The sequence below is a fragment of the Channa argus genome, chromosome 11 (genome assembly GCF_033026475.1).
Source record: "Channa argus isolate prfri chromosome 11, Channa argus male v1.0, whole genome shotgun sequence".
NCBI classification, from domain to species: Eukaryota; Metazoa; Chordata; class Actinopteri; order Anabantiformes; family Channidae; genus Channa; species Channa argus.
Window position 1 is genome coordinate 27422228 of NC_090207.1, and position 17880 is coordinate 27440107.

The following is a 17880-nucleotide window of genomic DNA, read 5'->3' on the forward strand; positions in this document are numbered from 1 at the left end:
GCAGGGTCTGCAATCACCCTCATCATTATGGAGGGTGCATGTGCACTGTAATGTAGTATTCATCTTCCCTAAGTGGCTTAAAATTTATGCACATAAAGCTGTAGCTGCTGCCAATACATCTTTACCTTTCTACTTTCCTCAAAAACTGATTAATCCTTCAAGCCACTACAGGCAGACGTTATAATAAGGAATACTTTTAGTATCCTCAGGCCGATCAAAGGGGTGTTAGGCCTTAATCATGCAATCAATTACCTGACACTGCAGTGCAAGGATGCTGCTGGGCTTACCTGCTATACTTTGCTGTTCACTGGTGAATGCACAACTTTCTAAAATCGGTCACTATGTGAATCCACATTTTGTGAATGCACACTTTTTTAAGATCTTCACATTGTCCTAATCAAATGCAGTTGTTCCTTTGTATTCCGTCTGACTAAAATTAACACCACTGAGACTTCTGATTTCAGCATGCAATCATACCACTGTGTTGGGAACTAATTTTATTAACATGAAACATGTTAATAAAGCTCAGCATTCTTAGTGATTGATAGAAAAAGTTTGTTGTGCCCGTATTAACAAAATGTTTCTTTTTCCTTTTCTAGCATTCTAGGAAACTATCACAAAGAACATTTCCGAGAAGCCTCGAATCTTCTATTCAGAGTCTGATGAAGTTTTAATGAATCCTAAATCCTAAGAAATATAATATCCTAAGAAATATAATAACCTCCTCATTCATCAAAGATTTTGATGTTGATTGATTGATTGATTCAGGAAACAGACACCCTCTCTACTTTTAAGTCTAGGCTTAAAACGTTAAAGAACTTAAAGTACCATATCATCCCAGTAGTCCAATTCGATCACAATATGCAGGCACACTTGTGGTTCCCAGAATTTCCAAAAATAGAACGGGAGGCAGAGCCTTTAGGTATCAAGCTCCTCTCCTGTGGAACCAGCTCCCAGTTCAGATTCAAGAACCAGACACCCTGTCTATTTTTAAGACCTTTTAAGACCTTCCTCTTTGACAAAGCTTACAGTTAGTTATAGTCATGCTGGATTCTCCCGTTAAAGTGAGTTTTTCCTCTCAATTGTTGCCTAGGGCCGGGTATTGCTGAAATGAGGTTTTCTCTATGAATCTTTATAATCTTGACTTTATATTCTGTAAAGTGCCTTGAGATGACTTTCTTGTGAATTGTCGCTATATAAATATAAATAAAAATATAAATAAAGTGGAATTGAATTGAATTTCTCCCCTTTTGGAACTATAGGCAGGAAATCCCCTGTCCACCACAACATTAAAATTACTGTGTTGTTTTAATTTTGTGGCTAATAGGTGTACATTGTTTGTTCACAGTCAAGTCTCAGAAAGGAGAAAACATGAGATCATGGTTTTTCAAATTTAATTTGCAAGATATTCACATTAGTCTCTCTGCAAATAACAAGCATGGCAGGCAAGAAAAGAAACAAACTATATTTTGGTCTGAGAGATTTTCAGTGGCAGGGGCAATTACAGACTCTGGATTGTGGATGGTGGGCCCAGAAAAAACATCATCACAGTTTAGTGCTGGGCTCAACTTGGAACTTTGGTACAACATGCAAAGGTAACAAAATACATTTTCTGACATAGTTAATTAAAAGCAGTGTGAATGTATGTGTTCCTAAATTATTATAACTATAAGCTTTATCAAAAAGGAAGGTTTTAAGCCTAGTCTTAAAAATAGACAGGGTGTCTGCTTCTCGAATCTGAACTGGAGCTGGTTCCACAGGAGAAGAGCTTGATACCTAGAGGATCTGCCTCCTATTCTATTTTTGGAAATTCTGGGAACCAGCCTGCATTCTGAGATCGAACTGGTCTATTGGGATGATATGGTACTTTAAGATATGATGGAGCTTTAAGGTTTCTTCCTTTATATGTAAGGAGGGTTTCAACTCTATTCTAGACTTTATGGGAAGCCAATAGAGAGAAGCTAGTGGAGGCGAAATATGAACTTGCTTGCAAAATCCAGTCAGTACTCTTGCTACAGCATTTTGGATTAATTGCAGGCTTTTTAGGGAGTTACTGGGGATGTACATAAGATGTAGATTACCCCTACATTTGTAAGCAAGAATTTTCAAGTGTTACACCAACACAAATGCTGTAATTAAAAAGGAAAGGGCAAGATGGAATTCAGTTAAGACTTTTTCAAATCATAAACTGTAGCTGCTGTTGATCCAGCTTAAAATTCCCTATGTCTTTCTTTCCTGCTCTTTCTTTGTATTCTCTTTCCTGCAAAACAGCGGAGCCAATCGCGCCACTCTCCAGGGATCCATCTAGCTGTATGTACATGCACAACTATCTACAGTATCTACTGTTTTGTGGTTTGATGAACTTATAAATTCACATAGCAAATACCATAAAATCTAACTGAAATCTATTGTCATTGTAATGTAAAATAATCAAATAGATAATTAAATAGTGGCAATATCTGAGAAGACATTCAGATGTATTAAATTCCACAGATAATAAAAAATGCATATATATGTATAGAAACCTCCAAAGACTCCTAAGACAGCATGCTAGAATCCTATTATAAAAACAGTATCTTAACAGGGGTCAATTAATTTTCATTTTCCAACTGACAGCTAGCCCTTTATATCTATAGAAATAAAAATGTGGTTAGGTCATACCTGCAAGTCCAGGCTGGGCACGTGTCTTTATTACAAAGGCCCTAAAACACCCTTTCATTCCCTTTGCTGTTCCATATAGCATAGTAGTAACTTTTTTTTAAAACCAAACTTTTTTTTCTGGTCTAATCCTTTTTCTTTTGTCAGTCCATACAGAATAAAAAGGTAGTGAATATAGTCCAGTTGTAAGAATCAATTGTAGTCACAGTAAAAAATGGAACAAGGGGAGGTAGAGTGGCCGTCCACCAATCTGGTCACATGTCAAAGTTTCCTTGAGTAAGAAGCTGAACACCAACTTAGGTCCTCCCAGTGCTCCTGGTTCATTGGTGTGTGATTGTGAGTGCGAATGGGTGAATAAGGAGCAATGTAAAGTACTTTAAGTCCCAATAGGTAGAAAAGCACTACAAAAGTGCAGACCATTTATCTATATGAAAAATACAAGTTCTTGTGTCTTAGACATTATTGTCATTGACCTTTACTATCTTTCTCCCGCTTCCCCAGTCTTTTCCTGATGCCAGCCCTATGAAACGCTCAGTCTCCACTGTAGCACCACAGTGTACCCAGGAGGTCAACTTGAGGGATTGCACCGTGGAAAAAGTCAGCCAGGACCGGCCACACCATCATCACCACCACCACCGCTGTCACCACCGCAGAGACAGAGATAGAGACAGAGAAAAGAGGCAGAGGTCTCTGGATACACCTGTGGTTGGACAATCCTCTAGCTCTGGTTAGTCAGCAGTTATATACAAACACATGCACAGGCATGGTCTAAAGGTCCAATACTAAGATCTGATGTCCGTGTATCTGTACAATCTGTGGATAATCAGGTGTAGGCCAAAAATTTGTGTATGCACGGACTGTGTGCGGTGTCCAAACCGTGAGTCTATTATTAATAACTAGTAAGCATTATGAGTTATCAATATTACTATTGCTAAAAGGCCTCACACAAGAGTAATACAGTAGCAAACATGCACATTATTAGTAATTTATATATACTTAACTTCTTAACTCAAAAATGACCAAAGTTTAGTATGATTAACAAAAATCATAAAATAAACTGAGTATGCATTAAGTCAAGTGGTATAAAACCAAATATTATGTGTACATTTCAAAAATCTAAACTTTGACAAAGGTCATATTATTCAGCATCTGGCACGTGTATATAATAAAATATTATTATTTATTATTGTTCCACTATACATACTATACATACAACAAATTATTATCTTTGCTAATTTTTTATTCGATTTTAACCAGACTTAGATCGAGCATCAAGAAATCACTTATGGAAATCTATTATTCAGGTTTCAAGAAACTGAAAAGGTGTGTAGATATAGATATATGTCTGCATCTCCTGGGTTTAGCCTGAGTTAAATTTTGATAAGGAATCACAATGGGGCCCTCATGTAGAGAAGTTGACCATTTAAACTTATAACGTCAGGGGTTCTGTGCATTTACACGTCACAGGAGTCTTTGTCCATTTAGAGAAAGTTGACTTAAGCTTTCTGAGAGATGGTCTAGGACAGCAAGCTGGTCAGGGGTAGTTGTGACTCAGTACCATGGACCACAGGTTCAGTGGTTCACCCTGGTCCTAGCTACGTGTGAAACTGTCCTTGGACAGACACTGAATCTCTAGTTGCTCCTGGTGGGTTAGGTGAGCCACTGCCATCTGCCATGTCCTGTGGCGCAGGAAGATAGAGCAGTTGTCCACCAATCTCACAGTTGTTGGTTCGATCCCCGGCTCCTTTGGTCATATGTCGAAGTGTCCTTGAGCAAGACACTGAACCCCAACTTAGTTGCTCCCGGTGAGTGTTGGCCAGCTCCCCCATCGGTGTATGAATGTGTGTGTGATTGTGAGTGTGAATGGGTGAATAAGAAGCAGTGTAAAGCGCTTTGAGTGCCAATAGGTAGAAAAGTGCTATATAAGTGCAGAACATTACCATTACCATCTATATGTGTGTGAATTGGTGAATGAGAAGCAAGAATGTAAAGCGCTTTGGAAAAAAGCACTATATTTTAGGACAGGAGGGTGTCCACTCTCCTCTGGGAGATAGGTTAAAGGTCGTTTTGTTAACTTGGGCAGGAATCTCTCTCTGCAGGGAGTGTGTGTGCTACATTTTCTGTGAAACATTTTTTACAACATCCCTGACACTATACTCAAGCAAACCCAATTTTATTTCTTTTACTTTTATGTTGTACAGTCAAACACAATAAACAAATGAGCACTTCCTCTTCTTGTTGCCATCAGAGATCCACACTGAATTCCTTGTGTGGAATGTGTCAAATTACCAAATTGCAGTATGAATAGATAGGCATGCCTGTCCCTTTTCCATGTCTGTCTTTGAACAATTAATTGTGGAAAGTATGATTACCCCTTAAAGAGCGCAGTATACAAACCCACCCTGTATTCTGATCCTCCATGTGTTGGATATTTTAACCAAACTCTCTTAATATGTAAGAGTATGTTTTGATATGCAAATTGTGATGAGTTTGGACCTTTCTGACCCTAAGATACACTGGAGAGCTGTCAATGGTGGACCCCGCCTCTCACCCAGTGACAGCTGGGATAGGCTCCAGCCCTCTTGACGCTCAAAACAAAAAAGATAAAGATAATGGATTGTTGGATGGAATAGAAAGTCACCTTGAAGTACTAAGTATCCATTCATCCATTCATTATTTTGTGCTATTCGGATTTGGTCAAGGTGGCAGCAGGTTAGTTTTCAATTAAACTTCCTATATATATAGTGGAAAAACAAAACAAAAATCATCTTGAGAAATTTTTCACAGGAAGATAAAGACTTCCTGTAAAAAAAAAAAGGATTATAGAGAGAACCCAACAAATCCCCCTTGAGGAAGTATTAGACAACAGCAGAGACGACAACTCCCTTAACACAAACAGGCTCAGGGTATAGAAAGAGCATAGAGAAAAAACAACAACAAGAACCAACAAAAAAGAATATATTCAGGAAGGTTGCCCTGGAAATTGTACCATTGTAGCTTTGAAGATTGGCCAGAGATCTTTGAAAAGTTAATATGGTAGCAACTTTGGCAAAGGAGGTAGAGCAGTCGTCCATCAATCCCACGGTTGTTGGTTCGATTCCCTGGGTCAAACCGTCACATGTTGAAGTGTCCTTGAGCAAGACGCTGAATCCTGGCGGAAGTGTCTCCGTCGCCGTGGTAAACGCAGTGGTTGGCTGGTGAAACTGAAGGGAAGCCTGGGTTGCTCCTCTTCTTTCTCCCGTTTACCTTCGTTGTGCTGAACCTGTTGAAGGGAGTGATGAGGGATTCCAGCCCTGCCGCCCCTGCTCTCATCGGCACCGCCAGCATGTGGCAGATTGAGAAACCTGAGTAAGCATCCTCCCGATCCGCTAAACCACAGGCCCAAGCTCAGGCCAGGTTTGCCCTGGTTAACACTAGATCTCTGACACACACAGTGTTAAAGGGATTTCTTCTTATCTTTTTCATTTTCCAACTTTAAGGTTTTATTTGAAGTGGGTCGCTCTGACCTCGTACTGTGTGCTGTCATGTACCGTCCTCACAAATTTAACAAGCAGTTTGTGAATGACTTAGGCCGCTTGGGTCTGTATGAGAAACCAACAGTTTCTAATTTAAAGTGGACTGTGAGTTTAAATTGAATCGCCACATTAGCGCAGTTGTTAAGACTACTTTTTTCCACCTTACGCAGCTGGCAAACCTTTTCTTGCACGGCAGATATTTGAAAAAGTAATTCATGCCTTTATCACATATCATCTGGATTACTGTAATGAAATTTACTATGGAGGTTGCTAGTCTTTCTTTGCATGTCTCCAATTGATTCAGAACGTCTGCTCGCCTTCTGGCACTCCTCCTATCTCTCTATTGGCTGCCTGTGCATCTTAGAGTTTTATAAGTTTTTAAATCTTTAAATGTTCTTCATTAGAAGTAGTCTCAAAATGATATTTCGATTTACATAAACGTAAGTAAATTAACCTAAAATATAAAAAATTCTTGAATATTTTTCTCCCTGTCCTTTTCCTTAGACCAATAGTTTGTAGTCACTTCCTGTTCCATGTGCCTTCACCTTCACTCCGCTAGTAATCAGTTTCACCTCCTTTCACTCTTCTATTTATATACATCCTCAGTTTCCTTACCAAGCTGCTAGACTGTCCGCCCTTACGTGCTTTGTTTTATGGTTGTAGATATATACATTTAACATATTGTGCTACTTTGAAGATTACAGGTCTACTATAATCATTTATCACATTTAATTGTATTCCTTACTGATTTTTTCCTATGTTATGACCACAGTTGTAATGTAATTCTTTTTATTTATTTATTTTTTTGTATGTTGTGCATTGCTACCTGTGGATGACATGACAGGAGCAGATTAGGTGCAGCTTTTCCCATCACCGGGTTTAAAATTCAGTTTACTCTTCTCTCCTGGGACTCTTCCTTGCTGCCAGACCACCAGACACCATCATTAAATGTTTGCAAATGATGTTCTACTGATAGCCCTAACATGAACATGAACCCCTTTTTGTAAGGGTGGGTTTTTTTGTTTAAGATCTATTTTCTCCTGTTTATCTAGATCTTGGAAGCATTAAAGACAGAACTCAGCGTGATGAAACATCTCAATTTAATACATGTCAGCAAGGAGAAGAACACATGGATGTTGGTGTCTTCTCACTTGTATCTCTCAAACCCCTTCTATTTATACTCAAACCTAAGACAAAAAACCCTCACAAAACATGAATAAAGAAACCAAGTGCACACAGTTGACAGTTATCATTCTCGTCCCTTTTTAGGTTATCTGTCAATGTCAGTTGTGAAGCAATAAAATTATTTTATTGCACCTTCTTGTAGATCTTGTGACCCCAGGACACATTATATACTACATTGTTTTGGTCCTTAGAATACAAAAGGCCTAAGGTGATCTTAAGCATTTCTCTAAACATGACACACCCTGTAACTTCTTGTCATTTCTGTGACCTCTTCAATAAACCGATCTTGGTTGCCTGTTTGATAATTATCTAACTATATGACTACATTTACTCTATTCCCCCACATTAAGCATAGAGCAACCTGGCTAGTTATATTTTGTGTGTTATTTTCCTGGACCAACCCTGATGTCATTTGTATTCCCAACATTACAGCAATAAGCAATAAATCTTGAGGGCTGAAGCTCATTTGCTCTGGTGGTTTTGTGGGTGCTGGAAAGGGGGAGACTCCCCCCTATTTGTGTTGCGTTATGGTTTCCCCTAGATAAGAGCATAATACCTATCATAGGTTTCACACTTAGACTATTTCATAAGCCAGAAAAGTGTTCTTAAGTATAGTTTAAGTAAAGTTACTTTTTCCCACTCTAAGATGGTAAACATGTATGTGTGTACATGCTAAACATGAGTATGGCAGTTTTAGCACTGGGCATGTGTTAACATGTTGATATTATTTAGCTTAGACCACTGTAGTAGTTAAAAACTACTACAATCCATAGTGTTTTTGGAAATTGATTATCCAGTTCCTTCTGCAAAAACACAAAGTGACATTTCCCAGTTCACTAAATACTCTTTAGAGGAATAAAATATTTTCTTCTTCCACAGGTGTACCAGGAGAGCCAGCATCTGACCTAGCTACTTGCAGAGAGCAAGCCCATGACCGTGGACGCTCCCATGAGAGGAAACACCACCATTCTTCCGTGGACAAGCAGCGCTACTACTCCTGTGACCGTTACTGCAGCCGGGAACACTGCCACAGTAAATCTGCCACTGCCAGCTGTGCCGCCTCCCCCAGCGAGGGGCAGGAAACCATCACAAAGCAGGTGGGATGGCAGAGTAAATGTATTGCAGGACTACATGAATCTTTAGACCAGATAAAGAATGTCTAAACAGTTTGAGTTCTATTTTTGTCTACCAGAATGTCATTCTTATTAAAATACAAAATTCAATTTAAGTAAAGATAATCTGAATTCCATTTCTGCTGCACCTAACAAAATTGTGTAACTGTCTTCCACCTCATCAAAATGAAACTTTGTAATTAGTGGAGGTTAAGGCCTTTAGTTTCATGGTTGTAGTTGTAGCTAATAATAATGAGGTGATATCCTTAACTTCCTCACAGTTTAAAAACAGGTTAGAGAGAGTTTTTAGTTTCACAACAGCTGATCAGAGCCTATTCCGAACTCATCGAACTCCGGGCATGTTTTCTGCAACTGATATAAGACATTTTCAAAACTATCTCGTTTATTCTTGTTTAATCTAACTCTCTTTATTTATTCTCTCTTGGTGTGGTTCATTTGCAAAGGACTGAACAAAGCACTTCCACATGGGTCTGAACCAAAACCAGGTTTCTTTACTCGTTCTGGCTTTGGTGTGGTCCCAAACAAACTATGGAGGGGTTCATTTGTGGTCAACCAATGTCAATCTGAGCAAAAACAGGGCACGGAGGTTTGCTCCCTGCTCTTTGTGACCACATGTTGAAGTATCCCTGGGCAACAAACTAAACGGCCAACAGCCCATCTTCAGCCACACAATGCTGATCCCAAGTCCGGTAGAAATTGGGGAGGGTTGCGTCAGCAAGGGCATTCGGGGTAAAAAAAAACTGTGCCAAATCAAGATGCGGACAAATGATCCACTGTGGCGACCCTGAACTCACAGGATAAACTGAAAAGACAAAAAAACTGCAATCCCAAAGGATTAGTCCCAAAGCAGGTTACTCAACACTCAGTCAGTGCATAGTGAAAACAGCTTTTACTATTACAGTAGCATAAGTGTAAATGAACAAGAATACTTTCTGAGGCAACTGTAGATCATCTCTTGCCCAATCCGCCACAACATTACAAACAAAATTGAAGGTTAAATGTTTTTTGTGATCAAGGCATAGGTACCCTGACCAGATTATATCTAAACAGCATGATGTGACTGTGTGTGTCCTGACACCTGTCAGTCATGGCCAGCATTCCATTTTCCCATTCTGATCCCTGTCCACCACAAACCACCGGATGCATGCATTTGAGGAATTGTGATGAGTTTTATCATCTTCTTGGAAGGCTTTTTCTTTTTCTTATAACTAAACATTTAAATTAATTCAGAATTTGGATTTGTGATGTCAGGTCAAATTAGTAAACAGAAAGAGAGAAGCTTGTGGCTTGTATGATAGATTTGGACCACTTGTAAATTTTGTTCGTACCTAAGATAAAATAAGTGAGAAAATGCATACTAATTCTCCAGTTACACAATGATATCAAGTAGTGAACTGTAGAGATGGGTACTCAATCACATAACTTGGATTTGGAAAACGCTATTCTTATGACATCATTCCACTATTAAAGAGACTGTGACTTGCTCTCAAGATAACGCAGAAGAGATCTATTAGCTCAATATCTGTGACAGATGATCTAAATGACCAAACTTAAACACATTCATTACTGCATAAGGTTGACCACACCGAAGGATACAGCACAACACTGGAAATCAATTCTACTTTTCTACCATGATTGTAGAGGCCTCTTCCAGTAACTGTTGGTGTATAAATGTTTGAATTGCATGATGAGTTTGTTCTAAGTGTGTGTGTGTGTGTGTGTGTGTATATATATATATATATATATATATATATATATATATAGTTCAAATTGTTTTTAACTTTTAACATTAAAATGACTGATAAAGCAGTACAGATGCAGAGGTACAGAGGTAGGAAAAAGTTTAGGGAAAAAAGGGAAAATAAAAAGGAAAACTAAATGCTTAGTTCTAAGTATTGCTATGATTCCTCTGGATGTTCTTACTACTACTTTCTTCTCTGTCTGCCTTTAGTGCAGCCTCTCATGGCCTTTCGCTTCTTTCTCCACTTTCTCTTATCATTTTTATTCATTGTGTCTATCTCATAAATTTTTCCATTAACATCTCATTAGTGCTTGTTACTGTCATTCTGTTTTGTATGTCTGTGTTCTGTGTGTCATTTGTTCTCTATGAATTCATATCACCTTTCTTTTCCTCAATCCGATGACCCTGTACCTGTTTCTTTCCCCTTTCCTTTTTCCTGTTACATATTTTGCTCATCCTTCTATTGTTTCAAATTGCTTGTCCCAATTTCCATCTAGGGTAGTGGTTGGGTCAAAGGCAGCCCAGTGGCACAGAGCTCCACTTCTAGTACACCAAGCCGTGGACGTCGGCAGCTCCCCCAGACCCCCCTCACCCCGCGACCAGGGGTGGCCTATAAGACAGCCAATTCCTCCCCTGTGCAATTTGTGTCCAGCCAGGCCTCTATGAGTCCCGGACGACTGAGTCGTGGTCTGTCGGAGCACAACACCCTCTGGCACAGTGGCTTCCACCACTTTCCCTGCCCTGTCACTCGTATCAGCTCTGAACCTTTCCTGGGCCAGAGCCATGTCGAGGCCTTAGGCTGTCCATATGGCAGCCTTCGGGACCAGCTGGATGTCTTCCAGGAAGCGGCATCACTGACTCCTAGCCCCTGTGCCAGACGCTCATCTCAGATTGCAATGCCTCCCGTGATGGGAGCCCTGGTTCCCACTCCACATCAGAACCTTGTGTTGCCGAATGGGTACCACTTCAGTTTTGGGGGAAACACAGGCCCAGGTTCTGGTGTTAGGGCACCCAGGTACTACCAGGAGGCAGAGGAGGATGAATGGTGCTAACATGGCTTTAAACCAACTGTTTTAATGCATTTTTGAGGAATTGTGATGAGTTTTATCATCTTCTTGGAAGGCTTCAGTGGAGATTGTCACTGTGTATGTTTAATGCTGTATTTTTATTCTACGTTTGACAACTAAGTTTAGGGAGAACATCTAAACAGGTTTAGTGGGTAATATCTGAATGTGAACAAAATGTCTCACTTCATCAAAGGGCAGATGGCACTATGAAATTAAAGTAGAGAATAAAATACATTTTTTTGCCAATATCAGATCTCTTACAGGAGCTGTCCTTGATGTGCTTTGACTTCAGACACCACCATATCGACCCTCAAACAGCATTACATTACTCATTATGAAGATAAAGAATATTTCCTAAATTTGGATGATGTAGACAAACATCAGACCCACTTTGTGACATTTGTAAGTTCAGTCTGTCTTTCAGGGAGATCATTCAGCTATAATGATAAATATGTTGTAGTTTCCCTTTACTACAAATTGTTTCTGGACATGTTGCTTATGCTTTGGCTGCCTTTTGTTATGTTATGTCGTTATAATGTTATTTATTTTTGTTTATTTATTTTTGCAAACACCCATTTCAAAAATATTCTTTTTTGCCATTTAGGAGCAGAACAACAGGCTGTACAGATAAACTATTGACAGCTTTTAAACTGTTAATACTAACATGTTACCAAATGGTTTTCTAAATACACTTTCAGCAGACACCCAACAACATTTGCATTTATTTGGAATCATGTTTCTGAGGATCAGAATGTATGTCCAGTAAAATTTTCATTTGGTCCCTATCAGATCCTGAGAAATAATAATAGTTTTTTTTATCTGCTAAATGTTCTGGTATGTTCACCAGCTAATCACTTACGTTGACTATGTGATGTTTTGTTCTGGAAAAGTAGTGTATTCTAGTAGATGGATACTGTAGATAGATCGATGGATCAATATGTTCTTGCAGTAGCCTTTACAAGAACACACACAACATTAGACATGCATACACGAGATAATGACATTAGAATTACATTACTTGATCTTGAGCAAGCACTATGGTGGACAAATACAAAAAAAGTGCAGCTTTAAAGTATTCTAAATATTTGGAAGTTATTTAACTTACCCATGCCAGTTCAGTTTACCAGGTAATTACTTTTTTAAAAGTCATCATTGCTTGCTGAACTTGGATCACCACAGAGAACCAAATAGCATTTTGTAGCACAATACTGCTTCTTTTATGCACTACATACAAAATGTCTAAGAGACACCTTCAAAAACAACTTTTCTTAATGACATACAGTAGATACAGCTAAAAACAGTGCCACAGTCAACATGAGACATTTCACCTTCTTTCACGTTTTTATAAAAGCACAACGTACTGTAACAGTCCCATTAACTCTTATTTATTAAATATAACAATACATGAAGATTTGAAGTGCATTTGAGAGTCATTATGGCAGTTCCAACACAAAATGATGGCACTGTAAGCCATGGAAAAAGGACAAAAGGCAAGTCCATATTTAAGTTAAACTATACTATAAATGTTTGAAAACTCAAAGACATTGTGTCACCATATAAACAGCTGTGGTGTTCTTCAATTTAGAACTCCACAATTTCATAATGATGCCTAATCCTTTGTGACATTCCTTTTATGTCAAACAAATGAATTGATGTCACATGAACACTGATGATTGTGTTGTCTGTTAAATGGTTCTTGTGAACTTCAAGGAGAGAAACAATACATGAAAGTGAAAAGTACCTGACTAACTTATTTGTTTTTTATTAAATATTCACTGTAGATTTTCTCTTTTCATTCTGTGTACATTTTTGTATGATGACAAAAGCATAAGTGTGTATTATGTGACTTGCTTACGGTTTGCCATCATTTCAGGTCTAATGTTTCTTATAGACCTCTCTGTAATATTTTAAAGCAAAGTGCCTATCTTTTTAGATATACAATAGAAAAAGCAATGCAATGTAAACTCTTTTCTAATGCATCCACACTTGAGTAGATGTTAGGTTCCTTCTGTATGTAGTTGTGCAGGAAAACATGTTGTACAGAAACATGTCTTATCCCCTTAACTGCAAACAAAGAAACAGTACATACTCTTATTTAACAAGAATGAAAAAAGACCTTAGACATTAGAGTGTATTATTTATCTCATTTTTGATAAAACAGTAATCACCTATGGCTAGTGTACCAAGAATACCACTGTGGGAGCATTATGTCACATTTATGCATAAATATAGTATATCAGTCAAGTTACATCAATTAAACCAGTAACACATTTTGCATGTTTAAACAGTAAGCCGAGTCAGCTACCTGCTATGGCCACCTTGTACAAGCTCCCATCTCTTTTGGATTGCAGACTGTGTGTTGCTCAGCTGAAGTTGAACGGATGGGGAGTGGTTCGGCCTGGTGGACAGTATGATTCTGACTCAAGCTAGGGTTTTAGAGTCAAGCCCTGTGTGTGAGTGTGTGTACGCTATGTGGATTAAAACTAACACTGGTTACCGTTAGCTTTTGTTTTTAGCTTTTCTGGGTCTAGTTTTCTTTGTTTTTTTGTTTGTTTTTCATTGATGTTGTAATGTCATGCCAAGATATTTCCGTCAGCTTCCTGATGCATGGATTGATAGCAGGAAAATGTTACAGTGATCTATCTACTTCTGAATAAATGTCAGGCTTCTGTGTTAGACTTGAAATTTTTTTTTTTTTGTAGAACCAACAGTTGGCAATGTTTTTTAAGGTTTAAACAGGAAGGGAACTGGTTTAAAAAACAAACCACAATACACAAATGTAAACAACTGCATACAACAACAACACATATTAAGGCTAAATACATTTTGCATATGAATAGTAATATACAACATGAAAAAAGTATACTGAAAGATGTCCTTATATATGTTATTACATATATATATATATATATATATTATCTGTCTAGGTACTGATGGGAGCTGGGCAGCTTGTTAATGCTACTTATTGATTAATTGATATTATGTAAGAAATTGGGACACAGCTAAAATTTGCACATCTTTGAATAAAAAGTCATTAGTACCTTTTTCTTGGGTTGTTAAAATAAATTTTGGTAAATTTAAGAAATCCCTTTACAACTTAAGTACCTTAGAAGTAGGAACTGAATAAATTATGTAAAATGCTGAGAAAAGAAATTATCTTAAAGTTAAAAACAAATCTTAAAATTACAATTTACAATATTTGTCAGTCAGAGTTCAGAGAAAAAAAAACAGTTTTAGGCTTCAACAGACAGAGCTGAATATGTAGGCATATGGCTTGTCAAGCGATTAAAAAAAGTCTGATTGATTATATATTCTGTGATTAATAAATCCAAATTAATTAAATATATCTTATTTCAGTGTGAACACATTTAGAAACATTTAAATAAGTGAATTAATGAATAATTGAAATACTGTATACTTTAAAGATCTCTTCAGAATTAGACCTTTTCTATACACACCCCAACTCTCATCCAGTCACAGCTGGGATAGACTCCAGTCCTTTATGACCCTTAACAGGATAAGTGGTAAATGATAATGGAAGTATGGATATATACACCAAGCAGGCATAACATTATGATCACCTACACAATTTTATGCATGTTATGATCATAGTGTTATGCCTGATTGGTGTATATACAGTGCTGTGCAAAAGTCTTAGGCCACCATTAGATTTGCTGTTTCAGCACGCTATGATGATCATCTATATTCATTACATATTAGAATACAAGTAGTAAATATAGAAAATACAAACACAATATAAAAAACACTTGAAGCAAATGCAGCTTCTATGGGCTAAAGTCAAGAGTATTTTGGGTGACCTTTTCTGGCTTTTAGCATGTCTTGAACTCTCTTGGGCCCAAAATAGCAGATTAAGATCACTACACTACACTGGAAGTTTCTTCTTTGAGAAACTGGAAGTATTTGAGCACACTGGTTCAGCATGTTGCAGCTTCATCTGAATGTCCAGTTGATCCTTCCACTGTCTGTAGAATCAGGAATGGTCTTTGCGAAGGGTTTGCAGCCAAGAAATTACTTTCTCTGAGGGGAAACAAGGCAAAAAGTCTAATGTATGCAAAGATCACAAAGCTCACAAAGATAGAAGCGAAGATCAGTGGAAAAGAGTTGTATAGAGTGATGAATCACTGTCAATTTGGGGGTCCAATAATTGACAGTATTAGAAAAGAAGAGCCTTTACCAAAACATGATGGAGGGTCTGTTATAGTTTAGTATAGCGTTTCTGCCAGTGGTGTTGGTGATATTGTCCAAATTGTTGGGATCATGGATGATTTTTATCTGCATTACAATGATCTTAAGCACACTGCTAAGTAGTTATTTGAGAAAAAACAGCTGATACAGTTGGGTGCAAAAGCTTGCATCCCTTTATTTTGAAATGGCAAAAAGAGTAAAACTAAGAAATTCTTTGCATTAAATTTTTACAGACTTTCCAACGCAATAAATATTGTTTGAATTAAAAACAAAACTATGTCTATCCTTTAGGATTTGCTGTAGCCTGGTGTAATTTTCCAGAAGGCTACTTAAAACTTCAAGACAGTCTCCTGAAAATAAATTTTTGAGACCTAGAAACCACTAGGGATTATTACTGCAACCTTGCTAAAACAGCAATACTGATGGCCTAACACTGCACACTTCGGCTATCCCATGAGTTCAGGGTTGCCACAGCGGATCCTTGTCCGCATGTTGATTGGCATTGCCGGATGCCCTTTCTGGCCAACACAGTGCCGAATATATATTAAATCTGTATTTGTTACTGTATATGCAATTTGCTTGATACATGAATGGCATCAACATGACATTGTGTTTTTTGATTGCTCTGCTTTTACATCACAGCATCTGCGACATGATGGAATTAAGGTTAACCTTTACATTCGCCGATTGGCTCGGAGGTGTTTTGAGAAAGACTATATCAGCTGCAGTTAGAAGGGAAACTATAGGGGCCTTATATAATACACAACAGGGGCCGTGCAAGATAAAGCCAAGAGAGTCAGGCTATGCAACAAGACAAACCCATTTCTCCATAAATTCTGTAGCTTTACGAGCTGCACTTCTCAGATTTAGGCTTCAGCATGGTTGTGACCAAATGTTTTATAGAAAATGCTTGAGAAAACTTGCAAAAAAAAAAAGATAAAATGCATAAAGGCACAAACTGTAAACAAGAAACAGAATATTTAGGATAACAGAATAACTTTATATGTATATTTGCATGATTAACCTTTACCCACTGGTCAAATGAAAATCCTATGGCTTGAAACTGGAGGTCTTTCCTGTTAGGTCTCAGTAAAAGGTTTTCATAAATGCGCCTTGATTACTGTCAAACTGGTTCTTTTTGTCAAAGACATGAAATACTTTCATGAAGATAATGTAAATTCATTATAGTTTAGATACATTATGGCAGAAAAATCCTGAAAATACCTAGACCTACTTGTAGCATCAAGCATACCTGTACCCAAGTCTTAACCAGTCGGCAACTAAACAAAAGAAGTGATTCAGTCTCTTTGTTTGAGCATAAATGTAGCAGTGTAAATGTATGTTTTTCTTCGGAAAATACAAATGTTTGCATGTAACAATGTATGTGCATGTAGAGAACGTTTAGATAGTATGTGTTAATTTGTTGTTGATTTTAAAAAATTTCATATAAACAGTGCGGGTTATAAGAAGACACATTTCTATTAAAAACAGTATTGAACATTGTTGATGGTTCCGCTCCACACCACTGAGCTGAAAGATTCTTTTATTTCGGTGCTGGGATTCAATAAAATGTTTGTCTTATTTTAATTAGTTTTTTTGGTTAGACTTTGAATTTTGCAGTTGTTTCTACATTATACATTTTGTATGAAGCAAATTTTGTTGAAATAAAAAAAAAAATTACATTTAATTGTCTTTAATCAACTGATTTGAGTTTTGTGATACAGCTTTGGACCTATAATAGCCTGAACTTTACCATTCCAATAAACTACTTTTGTTAAACACAGATTACTTCTACACATTACCAGAAAAATTGTGATGCTGGGTAAGATGTAAATTAAAATGAGATAATGATGTATAACATATCAAATCTTGAAACTGGGAAATTTTAATTTTCAGGTTTTTGTAAAATATTATCTCATTTTATAATCACAATAACATTTAAGTTGTATAATATGGTATGTACTATATGTGATTTATGGGATATAAGGTACTGTAAAATGTGGTTATATAGTACAGTAGAATTTAGAAGAATGTACAAAATTTGACTATTTGCCAGAGGCACTGTCTCAATGTTATCCATGTAGAGGAGGTGGCTGATTGTCTCTACGTCCATAACCACTTTTGGTGATAATCTAACGGAGGAGGTCTTGGTATATGCCACACTTGATGTTGACATGTGCAACTGGCTTTAAGTTGGCCTCTAGGGCTGTTTTCCATTTCCCCATAGAATTCTCAATGAAGGCTCTTAGAGTCCTGTTGAACTTGTACCGTTCCAAGCTTTCTAGGATTCATGTGTGAGGGATTCAGTCATAGGCTTTTGTTTGATCAATCTGGGCAGTGTACAGGTTGGTATGTCTGGTCTTGCAGTCTTAAGT

The 17880-nt window shown here is 37.6% G+C and overlaps 1 protein-coding gene across 1 annotated transcript in view; it reads left to right on the forward strand.

Annotated features, from left to right (window-relative positions):
- Positions 1-16677, forward strand: part of cacna1ba (calcium channel, voltage-dependent, N type, alpha 1B subunit, a) — a 156159-nt gene extending 139482 nt beyond the window's left edge. Inside the window, exons 49-52 of the mRNA XM_067520853.1 lie at positions 2272-2310; positions 3160-3385; positions 8238-8455; positions 10730-16677. Coding sequence (XP_067376954.1) covers positions 2272-2310; positions 3160-3385; positions 8238-8455; positions 10730-11284 — 1038 coding nt within the window. The 3' untranslated portion in view covers positions 11285-16677. The remainder of the gene's footprint in view (positions 1-2271; positions 2311-3159; positions 3386-8237; positions 8456-10729) is intronic.
- Positions 16678-17880: the final 1203 nt, after the last annotated feature.